The sequence below is a fragment of the Ceratotherium simum genome, chromosome 2 (assembly GCF_057802395.1).
Source record: "Ceratotherium simum simum isolate JZ-2026a chromosome 2, ASM5780239v1, whole genome shotgun sequence".
Taxonomy (NCBI): Eukaryota; Metazoa; Chordata; class Mammalia; order Perissodactyla; family Rhinocerotidae; genus Ceratotherium; species Ceratotherium simum.
The window spans coordinates 45,479,511-45,491,858 of NC_141901.1; the positions used below are offsets into that span (position 1 = coordinate 45,479,511).

The 12,348-nt window shown below is 37.5% G+C and overlaps 1 protein-coding gene across 5 annotated transcripts in view; it reads left to right on the forward strand.

Annotated features, from left to right (window-relative positions):
* GOLPH3L (golgi phosphoprotein 3 like) overlaps positions 1 to 12,348 on the forward strand; it is a 47,535-nt gene that overhangs the window by 27,136 nt on the left and 8,051 nt on the right. For all 5 annotated transcript variants that reach the window (XM_087443799.1, XM_087443786.1, XM_087443782.1 and 2 more), the window contains one exon: positions 1,339 to 1,453. In XM_087443799.1, the coding sequence (XP_087299925.1) occupies positions 1,339 to 1,453 (115 nt within the window). The remainder of the gene's footprint in view (positions 1 to 1,338; positions 1,454 to 12,348) is intronic.

A 12,348-nucleotide genomic window follows, 5' to 3' on the forward strand; every position in this document is an offset into this window, starting at 1 on the left:
CATGCCAATCCTCCTCTTTTTGCTGAGGAAGACTGGCCCTGGGCTAACACCCGTGCCCATCTTCCTCTACTTTATATGGGACACTGCCACAGCATGGCTTGACAAGCGGTGCATCGGTATGCGCCCGGGATCCGAACCCGGGCCGCCAGCAGCAGAGCGCGCGCACTGAACCACTACGCCATGGGGCCGGCCCCTGTCTAGCAGGTTTAATTATCCTATAGCAGAGGGAGAAATTCAAGTATCCACAGTCTAAATAGTTATAAGAAGTGCGTGATTTTGTCTTCCTGTTTTTGTGCAGAAAAATCACATTTAGAATGCTGTTGATTATTTCTCCCTCTGTATCTATACCTATAACATTATGAAATCTAGTATAATAGACGAGGAGGCAAATGTGGGTCAGGTGCAGTCTTTGCCTAACTCTGGTCTTCCTCAGATAACCATTCAGTTTCTCTCCTTTCATTTACTGGACGTCCTCTTCAACATAACAAGCTATACTCCTGTCTCCATTTTCTTACTACTCTTTCTTCCACTCACAACTTCACTGTCATACTCAGCACTCTACTAAAACTACATTCTTAGGTATCACCAGCTTCTTTTCAGTCTTCAATTTACTTTTCTCTTTTAACCTGTATGTGGCATTTAACACTTTTGACCACCTCCTCCTACTTGAACCTTTCTCCATTCTTGGCCTTTGTTATATTACATTTTCTTCCTTCTCTGGCTGTACCCTAATTTCCTTTACTTCTCGGTTCCTTAACATCTAGGTCTCAGTTTGTATCCCTTTGCATAACTTTCTATCGTTTTGGAGATATCACCTACCTTTACAGCTTCTTCTCTCACTTTCATGACAGTAACTCCAAAATTTCTAGGCCTGTCTTCTTTTTCCACCTCCATGAACATATTTAACTATTGGCTAGACATTTCAACTTGGCTATCTCATATCAGTTAAAACCAAACTTCATCAACTTTTCCCCAAAACTGGCTTCCTTTCCTGACTTTCCTACCTTTATTAACTGTTTCACAAATTGGTTTTCCAGACCTAGAGAGTTATTATTGAATATTTTCTCCATTATTATTTGTATACAGTTTGTCACTAGGGACCACTTCATATGTTATTTTTGTCTCTTCACTATCACCTCATACTAGATTTTGAGTTTCTTGAAGACAGGGACAGTATATTATGCTGCTTTGCGTTTCCCACAACAATAACATTCTCCTACAACATTCCTACAACATTTCCTACAACAATTAACCAATAATGTATATATGGCATATTGAAGGATTTTAATTTGAATGAAGTGAATGAACCAGGGTCCCTTGTTTCTTCTTTCTTTAAAGGTACTGCTAAGGTCAGACAGCCCAACAGGTGATGTTTTACTGGATGAAACTCTCAAACACATCAAAGCAACTGAACCCACAGAAACTGTCCAAACATGGATAGAGCTGCTAACTGGTAAGATGACTCACATGATTCAAAAATCCCACACTTTGGGCCGGCCCTGTGGCTTGGTGGTTAAGTGCGCGCGCTGCGATGCTGGTGGCCCGGGTTCGGATCCCGGGTGCGCATCGAGGCACCACTTCTCCGTTCATCCTGAGGCCGAGTCCCACATACAGCAACTAGAAGGATGTGCAGCTACGACACACAACTATCCACTGGGGGTTTGGGGGGAAAAATAAAATAAATAAAATCTTTAAAAAAAAAAAAAAAAAATCCCACACTTTGTGATATTTATCTTACTCTTAAGGTTGGGAAAAGAAGTACAGAAATTCAGGGTGTTGGCTAAGATACGTATTATTCACCGTTTAACTATGCTCATGAGGGACAGAAAAGGCGTAGTTAATCAATACAGAAAGTTTTCCAAAGCTTCACCTTACTTTCTGCCATCCCACCCCAGAAGCTCTTTAACATTATTCATAAGAAATTTTTTTAACATCTTTATTGATATATAATTCACATACCATAAAATTGACCCATTTAAAGCATACAATTAAAGATTTTATTTATTCATTTTTTCCCCCCAAAGCCCCAGCAGATAGTTGTATGTCATAGGTTCACATCCTTCTAGTTGCTGTACGTGGGACTCGGCCTCGCGCTGGACGGAGAAGTGGTGCCTTGGGGCACGCCCGGGATCCGAACCCGGGCCGCCAGCATCAGAGCGCGCGCACTTAACCGCCAAGCCACGGAGCCGGCCCTAAAGCATACAATTAAATAGATTTTAGTATATTCACACAATTGTGCAACATCATCACAATCTAAGTTTAGAACATTTCATCACCCCAAAAATAAACCCCATACTCATTAGCCGTTTTCCCCACATTTGCCCCAACCCTCCTGCCCAGCTCTAGGCAACTACTAATCTATATACTGTCTCTATAGATTTGACTGTTCTGGATATTTCATGTAAATGGAATCATACAACTTATGGTTTTTTGTGACTGGCTTCTTAGGATAATGTTTTCAAGGTTCATCTGTGTTGTATGTCTCAATACTTCATTCCTTTTTTCTTTTTTAAGGGCAAGTTCAAAAACTTATTAGTAACTAGATCTATGGCATAAAATTTTAGGAGAATCTTCTACTGGGCACTTTGAGGTCACAGCCAGTGTCACCTTATGGAACTATTTATTTATTTATTTTATTTTATTTTTTTTGCGAGGAAGATCAGCCCTGAGCTAACATCCGTGCTAATCCTCCTCTTTTTGCTGAGGAAGACCGGCTCTGAGCTAACATCTATTGCCAATCCTCCTGCTTTTTGTCCCCCAAAGCCCCAGTAGATAGTTGTATGTCACAGTTGCACATCCTTCTAGTTGCTGTATGTGGGATGCGGCCTCAGCATGGCCGGAGAAGCGGTGCGTCAGTGCACGCCTGGGATCCGAACCCGGGCCACCAGTAGTGGAGCGCGCGCACTTCACCACTAAGCCACTGGGCCAGCTCTGGAACAATTTTTTTAATTGAAATTTTTATTGAGATATTTGTAAATTCACATACAGTTGTAAGAAATAATACAGAGAGATCCCTTATATGCTTTGCCCAGAATCCCCCACTGGTAATATTTTACAAAACTAGAGTATAATATGACAACCAAGATATTGAAATTGATACAATCCACCAATCTTATTAGAATTTCCCCGGTTTTAACTTGACTCCTTTTTATTGCCAAATAACGTTTCATTTTATGAATGTACCACATTTGTTTATCCATTCATCAGTTGATGGACATTTGAGTTATTCCCACTTTTTGGCTATTATGAATAATGCTGCTATGAACATTTATAGACATGTGTGGACATGTTTTAATTTCTTTTGGGTAAATAAATTTTTTTATTTTGGTAAAATATACATAACATAATATTTATTATTTTAATCATTTGTAAGTATACAATTCAGTGACATTAAATACATTCACACTGGGCCAGCCCCGTGGCTTAGCGGTTAAGTGCGCCCGCTCCGCTGCTGGCAGCCCGGGTTCGGATCCCAGGCGCGCACCGACGCACCTCTTCTCCGGCCATGTTGAGGCCGTGTCCCACATACAGCAACTAGAAGGATGTGCATCTATGACATACAACTATCTACTGGGGCTTTGGGGGAAAAAATTAAATTAAATTAAAAAAAAATTTTTTTTAATAAATAAATAAATAAATACGTTCACAGTGTTGTGTAACCATCACCTCTCTTTATACCCAAAGCTTTCTCATCATCCCAAACATCGCTCTTCCTCCCTCCCCTCATTCCCTGGCAACCTCTCTTCTACTTTCTGTTTCCATGAATTTGCCTATACTAAGTAATTCAAATAAGGGGAATCATACAATATTTGTTCTTCAATGTCTGGCTTATTTAACTAAGCATAATGTTTTCAAGGTCCATTCATGTGGTAGCATATATCAAAATCTCATTCCTTTTATGGCTGAATAATATTCCATTGTATGTATATACATTTTGTTTATTCATTTCATCTATTGATGGACATTTGGATTGTTTCCACCTTTTGGCTACTGTGGATAATACTGCTATGAACATTGGTGTACAAATATCTGTTCAAGTCCCTGCTTTCTAGGTCCTATGCTAGTTCTATGTTTTGAGAAACCGCCAAACTGTTTTCTACAGAGGCTGCACCCTTTCACATTCTCACCAGCCATGCATGAGGGTTCTAGTTTCTCCACATCTTCATCAATACTTGTTATTTTCTATTTTTTGCTTTGTTTTGTTTTTAATTATAGCCATCCTAGTAGATGTGAAAGTGGTACCTCATTCTGGTTTTGATTTGCATTTCCCTAGTGACTAATGTTGAGCATCTTTTCATGGGCTTATTGGTAATTTGTATCTTTTTGGAGAAATGTCTATTCAAGTCTTTTGCCCATTTTCGAATTGGGTTCTGTTATTGAATTTTAGAAGTTCTTTATATATTCTAGATATTAACCCCTTATAAGACATATGATTTGCAAATATTTTCTCCCAGTCTGTCTTTTCACTTTCTTGTTAGTAACCCTTCATGCACAAAAGTTCTTAATTTTGATAAAGTCTAATTTATCTATTTTTTCTTTTGTTGCCTGCACTTTAGGCATCATATCCATGAAACTGTTGTCAAATCCAATGTCATAAAGATTTTCCCCAATGCTTTCTTCTAAGAGGTTTTATAGTTTTAGTTTTTACATTTGGTTCTTTGATCTATTTTGAGTTAATTTTTATATGTGAAGTAAGGTAGAGGTTCAACTTCATTTTTTTGCATGTGGATATGCAGTTTCCCAGAACCATTTGTTGAAAAGACTGTCCTTTCCCCCTTGAATGGTCTTGGCAGCCTTGTTGAAAATCAGTTGACCATATATGTGAGGGTTTGTTTCTGGTCTCTCTGTTCTATTGCTTTGGCTTATATATATCTGTCCTTATGCCAGTACCATACTATTTCACTTACTATAGCTTTGTAGTAAGTTTTGAAGTTGGGAAGTATGAGTCCTCTGACTTTATTCTTTTTTAAGATTGTTTTGACTATTCTGGGTCCCTTGCAATTCCATATGAATTTGAGGATCGCCTTTCCATTTCTGTAGAAAAGGCTGCTAGAATTTTGATACAGATTGTGTTGAACCTGTAGCTCTCTTTGGGTGGAACTGATATCTTAACAATGTTAAGTCTTCCTGTCCATTAAAACAGGATGTCTTTCTATTATTTAGGTCTTCTTTAATTTCTTTCAGCAATGTTTTATAGTTTTTAGGGTACAAATCTTTCACCTCCTTAGTAAGACTTATTCTTGAGTATTTAGTTCTTTTAGACACTATTATAAATGGAATTGCTTTCTTAATTCCTTTTCAGATTATTTATTACTAGTGTATAGAAACAACTGATTTTTTGTGTGTTGATCTTGTACCTTGCAACTTAGCTGAATTTGTTATTAGCTCTAGTAGCTTTTTGTGTATTCTTTGGGATTTCTATGTCTAGGATCATGTCATCTGCAAATAGAGGTAGTTTTAGCTTTTCCTTTCCAATTTGGATGGCTTTAATTTTTTCTTTTTTGTCTAATAGCTCTGGCTAGAACTTCCAGTATATTGTTGAATAGCAGTAGCGAAAGCAGGCATCCTTGTCTTGTTCCTAACCTTTGAGGGAAAGCTTTCAGTCTTTTACCATTGAATATGATGTTAGCTGTGGGTTTTTCATAAATACCCTTTATCATGTTAAGGAATTTTCCTTTTATTTTTAGTTTTCTAGGAGTTTTTGTCATGAAAGGGTGTTTGTTTTTGTCAAATGTCTTTTCTGAGTCAAGTGAGATAATCATGTGGTTTTTTTCCTTTGTTCTATTAATGTGATGTGTTACATTTTTTATTTTTTTTTACTGAGATATAATTGACATATAACATTATATTAGTTTCAGGTGTACAACATATTGATTTGATATTTGCATATATTGTGAAATGATCACTATAATAAGTCTAGTTAACATCCATCACCACACATAGTTAGAAATTTTTTTTTTTTGGTGATGAGAACTTTTAAGATCTACTCTCTTAACAACTTTCAGATATACAATACAGTGTTATTAAATATAGTCACCATGCTATACATTACATCCCCAGGACTTATTTCTTTTATAACTGGAAGTTTGTACCTTTTGACCACCTTCACACATTTTGGGGCCCCCCCCACCCCACCCCCCGCCTCCTGCCACTGTCCTGGCAGCTACCAATCTGTTCTCTGTATCTGTGATTTCAGGGGCTTTTTTTGGTTTTGGAGGTTTTTTAAGATTCCACATATAAGTGAGATTGTATGATATTTGTCTTTCTTTGTCTGACTTATTTCACTTAGCATAATGCCCTCAAGGTCCATCCATGTTGTCACAAATGGCAAGATTTCCTCCCTTTTTATGGCTGAATAATATTCTTGTGTGTGTGTGTGTGTGTGTGTGTGTACACACTTAGGTTGCTTCCATGTCTTGGCTATTGTAAATAAGGCTGCAGTGAACATAGGGGTACATATATATTTTCAATAGTGTTTCATTTCCTTCGGATAATTACCCAGAAGTGGAATTGCTGGATCATATGATAGTTCTATTTTTCATTTTTTGAGGAACTTACATACTGTCTTCCAGAGTAGGTGCACCAATTTACATTCCCACCAACAGGGCACAAGGGTTCCCTTTTCTCTACATCCTTGCCAGCACTTAGTTCCTATCTTTTTTTGTTTGTTTGTTTTTTTAACAGATTTATTGAGAGATAATTCACATACCAGACAATTCACCCATTTAAAATGTACAATTCAGTGGTTTTAGTATAGTCACAGGATTGTGCAGCCATCATCACATCTAATTTTATAACACTTTCATCCCCTTGAAAGAAATCCCTTACCCACTAACAGTCTCTGCCATTCCTCCCTAACTCCCACCCCCAGCTCCTGATAACCACTCATCTGCTCTCTGTCTCTATAGATTGCCTAACCTGAACATTTCAAATAAATGGGATTATACAATATGTGACCTTCTTTCACTTATTTCATTCATGTTGTAACATGTATCAGTACTTCTTTTTGTTGCTAGATAATATTCCATTATATGGCTATATACCACATTCTATTTATCCATTCATCTTTTGATAGACACTTGAGTTATTTCTGCTACTTAGCAGTTAGGAATAATGCTGCAATGAGCATTCACATACAAGCTCTTGTGTGTATATGTTTTCATTGCTCTTGAGTATTTATCTAGGAGTGGAACTGCTAGGTCACATGTTAACTCTTTGTGTTTAACATTTTGAAGAACTGCCAGACTGTTTTCCAAAGTGGCTGCACCATTTTAGATTCCCACCAGCAGTGTATGAGAGTTCCAATTTCTCCACATCCTCAACACTTGTTATTATCTGTCTTTTTGATGATAACCAACCACATCAGTGGGTGTGGAGTGGGATCTCACTGTGGTTTGTTTGTTTGTTTGTTTTATGTCTACCATTCAAAATCTCTTTTTTTTTTTATTGTAAGATTTTTGTTGTACATTATTGTTTATCAGTCACCATATAAATGCATCCCTCACCCCTTGTGCCCACCCACCACCCCCCCTAGCCCCTGGTAACCACCAAACAGTTCTATCTGTCCGTGTATTGGTTTATCTTCCACATATGAGTGAAATCATGCACTGTTTGTCTTTCTCTTTCTGGCTTCTTTCACTTAACATAATACCCTCCAGATCCATCCATATTGTTGCAAATGGGACAATTTTGTCTCTTTTTATGGTTGAGTAGTATTCCATGGTATATATATACCACATCTTCTTTATCCAATCATCAGTCGAGGGACACTTGGGTTGCCTCCATGTCTTGGCTATAGTGAATAATGCTGTGATGAACATAGGGGTGCATAAGCCTCTTTGGATTGTTGATTTCAGGTTCGTTGGGTAGATACCCAGTAGTGGGATAGCTGGATCATAAGGTATTTCTATTTTTAATTTTTGGAGGAATGTCCATACTGTTTTCCGTAGAGGCTGCACCAGTTTGCATTCCCACCAGCAGTAGATTAGGGTTCCCATTTCTCCACTGCCTCTCCAGCATTTGTTGCTTTTTGTCTTGGTGATTATAGCCATTCTAACGGGTGTAAGGTGATATCTTAGTGTGGTTTTGATTTGCATTTCCCTGATGACTATGATGTTGAGTATCTTTTCATGTGCCTATTGGCCATCTGTATATCTTCTTTGAAGAAGTCTCTATTCATTTCCTCTGCCCATTTTTTGATTGGTTTGTTTGTTTGTTATTCAGTTGTGTGAGTTCTTTATATATTATGGAGATTAATCCCTTGTCAGATATATGGTTGCAAATATTTTTTCCCAGCTGGTGGGTTCCCTATTTGTTTTGATCCTGGTTTCATTTGCCTTGTAGAAGCTCTTTAATCTGATGAAGTCCCACTTGTTTATTTTTTCTTTTGTTTCCCTTGTCTGAGTAGGCACGGAATTCAAGAAGATCCCTTTATGGCTGATGGCGAGTAGTGTACTACCTACATTTTCCTTCAGGAGTTTTATAGTTTCAGGTCTCACCTTCAGGTCTTTGATCCATTTTGAGTTAATTTTTGTGTATGGCGAAAGAAGATAGTCTACTTTCATTCTTTTGCAAGTGGCTGTCCAGTTTTCCCAGCACCATTTATTGAAGAGAGTTTCCTTTCTCCACTGTATGTCTGTAGCTCCTTTGTCAAAGATTAGCTGCCCATAGATATGAGGTTTTATTTCTGGACTTTCAATTCTGTTCCATTGATCTGTGTGTCTGTTTTTGTACAGTACCATGCTGTTTTAATTACTATTGCTTTGTAGTATGTTTTGAAGTCAGGGATTGTGATGCCTCCAGCCTCGTTCTTCTTTTTCAGGATTGATTTAGCTATACGGGGTCTTTTGTTGCCTCATATGAATGTTAGTATTCTTTGTTCTATTTCTGTGAAGAATGTCCTTGGGATTCTGATTGGGATTGCATTGAATCTGTAGATTGCTTTAGGTAGTATGGATATTTTAACTATGTTTATTCTTCCAATCCAAGTGCATGGAATACTTTTCCATTTATGTCATCACTGATTTCACTCAGTAATGTCGTATAGTTATCATTGTATAAGTCTTTCACTTCCTTGGTTAAATTTACTCCTAGATATTTTATTCTTTTTGTTGCAGTTGTAAATGGGATTGTCTTCTTGAGTTCTCTTTCTGTTAGTTCGTTGTTGGTAAATAGAAATGCAACTGATTTCTGTAAGTTGATTTTGTACCCTGCCACTTGGCTGTAGTTGTTGATTATTTCTAATAGTTTTCCAATGGATTCTTTAGGGTTTTCTATATATAAAATCATGTCATCTGCAAACAGCAAGAGTTTCACTTCTTCGTTGCCTATTTGGATTCCTATCTTTTTTTTTTTTTTTTTTTGTGAGGAAGATCAGCCCTGAGCTAACATCTGCCAATCCTCCTCTTCTTTTTGCTGAGGAAGATGGGCCCTGGGCTAACATCCATGCCCATCTTCCTCTACTTTGTATGGGAGGCCACCACAGCATGGCTTGACAAGCGGTGCCTTGGTGCGTGCCCGGGATCTGAACTGGCAAACCCCGGGCCGCTACAGCAGAGTGCGCACACTTAACTGCTTGCAACACTGGGCCGGCCCCTGGATTCCTATCTTTTTAATAATAGCCATTCTAACAGGTATAAGGTGATATCTCATTGTGGTCTTGATTTGCATTTCCCTGATGATTAGTGATGTTGAGCTCTTTTTCATGTATTTTTTAGTCATCTGTATGTCTTCTTCAGAAAAATGTCTGTTCAGATTCTCTGCCCATTTGATTTTCTTATGTTATATTCCTGGGATAAATTTTACATGATCATGGTGAATAATCCTTTTTAATAGGCTGTTGGATTTGGTTTCCTAATATTTTATTAAGGATTTTTACATCTACATTCATTAGGATTATTGATCTATAATTTTCTTTTCTTGTGATGTCTTTGTCTGGCTTTAGTATCAGGATTATCCTGGCCTCAGAGAATGAGTTAGGAAATGTTCCCTCTTCAATTTTTTGCAAGAGTTTGAAAGGGATTGGTGTTAATTCTTATTTAAATGTTAGGTAGAATTCACTGGTGAAGCGATCTGGTCCGGGACTTTGTTGGGAGGTTTTTGATTACTAATTTGATTACTAATTTATCTCTTTAATTTGTTATAGATCTGTTGAGATTTTCTATTTCTTCTTCAGTCAATTTAGGTATTTTGAGTGTTTCAAAGAATTTGTCCATTTCTTCTAGGTTATATAATTTGTTGGCTTGTAGTTGTTCATAGTATTCTCTTGTAATCTTTTTTTATCTCTGCGAGATTGGTTGTAATGTCCCCACCTTCGTTTCTGATTTTAGTTATTTGTATCTTTTCTCTTTTTCTTTGGCTGTCTAGCTAAAAAGGTTTGTCAATTTTGTTGATCTGAAGAACAAACTTTTGTTTTTGTTGATTTTCTGTGTTGTTTTCCTGTTCTCTATTTTATCTCTGCTCTAATCTTTCCTTCCTTCTGCTAGCATTGGATTTTGCTCCTTTTTTTTTTTTAGTTCCTTAAGGTATAAAGTTAAGTGATTGATTTAAGATATTTCTTCTTTTTTTTTTTGGTGAGGAAGATCAGCCCTGAGCTAACATCCATGCCAATCCTCCTCTTTTTGCCGAGGAAGACTGGCCCTGAGCTAACATCCGTGCTGATCTTCCTCCACTTTATGTGGGATGCCAACACAGCATGGCCTGACAAGCGGTGCGTCACTGCATGCCCAGGATGCGAACCTGGGCCGCCGGCAGCAGAGCGCGTGCACTTAACCACTACGCCACGGGGCCAGCCCCCTTTCTTCTTTTTTAATGTAGGTACTTACAGCTATAAATTTCCCTCTGAGCACTACTTTCTCTGTATCCTATACATTTTAGTATGTTGTGTTCTCATCCATTTCAAAGTATTTTCTAATTTGTCTTGTGATTTCTTCTTTGACCCATTGGTTGTTTAGGAAGATTTAATTTCCACGTATTTGTGAATTTCCCAACTTTCCTTCTGTTACTTATTTCTAATTCCATCCCATTGTCATCAGAGAAGATACTTCATGTAATATCTATCTTTTGAAATCTACTGAGACTTATTTTGTGGCTTAACACATGGTCTGTCCTGGGAAACATGCCATGTGCACTTGAGAAGAATGTGTATTCTGCTGTCGTTAGGTAGAGTGTTCTGTATATATCTGTTAGGTCTAGTGAGTTTATTATGTTGTTGAAGTCTTCTATTTCCTTAATTATTTTCTGTCTACTTGATCTATGCCTCATTGAAAGTGGGGTATTATAAAACTGTCCATTTCTGTCTTGTCAATTTTTGCTTCATATATTTTGAGGTTCTGTTATTAGGTGTGTAAATGTTTATAAGTGTTATATATTCTTGCTGTATTGAACCTTTTATTAATATATAATGTCTTTCTCTGTCTCTTACTTCTTTATTTGATTTAAAGTCTATTTTGTCTGATATTAGTATAGACACCCCTGCTCTTTTGGTTACTAGTTCAATGAAATTTTTTTTTCCCTCCTTTCACTTTCAACTTCTTTGTGTCCTTTGATCTAAAGTGAGTTTCTTGTAGACAGCATACAGTTGGATGGTGTTTTTAACCCATTCTGCCAGTCTTTGTCTTGTGATTGAATAGCTTAATCCATTTACATTTAAAATAATTACTGAGAAGGAGACACTTATTTCTGCCATTTTGCTGTTTGTTTTCTATATGGCCTATAGCTTTTTTTGTCCCTCATTTCCTGCATTACTGTCTTCTTTTGTGTTTAGTTGATTTTTTATAGTGAAATGTTTTGATTCTCCTCTTATTTTCTTTAGTGTATGTTCCACAGACATTTTCTTTGTTGTTACCATGAGGATTACATTATTACATTTGACATTCTGAAGTTATAGCAACCTAATTTGAATTTATACCAATTTAACTTCAATAACATACAAAAACTCTGCACCTATATAGCTCCATTCCACCTTCTTTCTGTTTTGATGTCACAGATTATATATTAATGCATTGTGTGCCCAATAACATAGATTAATAACTGTTTTTAATGTGTTTGTCTTTTTTTGTGTGTGTTTGTGAGGAAGATCAGCCCTGAGCTAACATCCATGCCAATCCTCCTCTTTTTTGCTGAGGAAGACTCGCCCCGGGCTAACATCTGTGCCCATCTTCCTCCACTTTATATGAGACACTGCCACAGCATGGCCTGACAAGCAGTGTGTCAGTGCGCACCCAGGATCTGAACCCAGGCTGCCAGCAGCGGAGTGTGTGCACTTAACCGCTACACCATGGGGCCGGCCCCAATGTGTTTGTCTTTTAAAGCATGTAGAAAATAAAAAGTGGTGTTATAAGTCAAAAT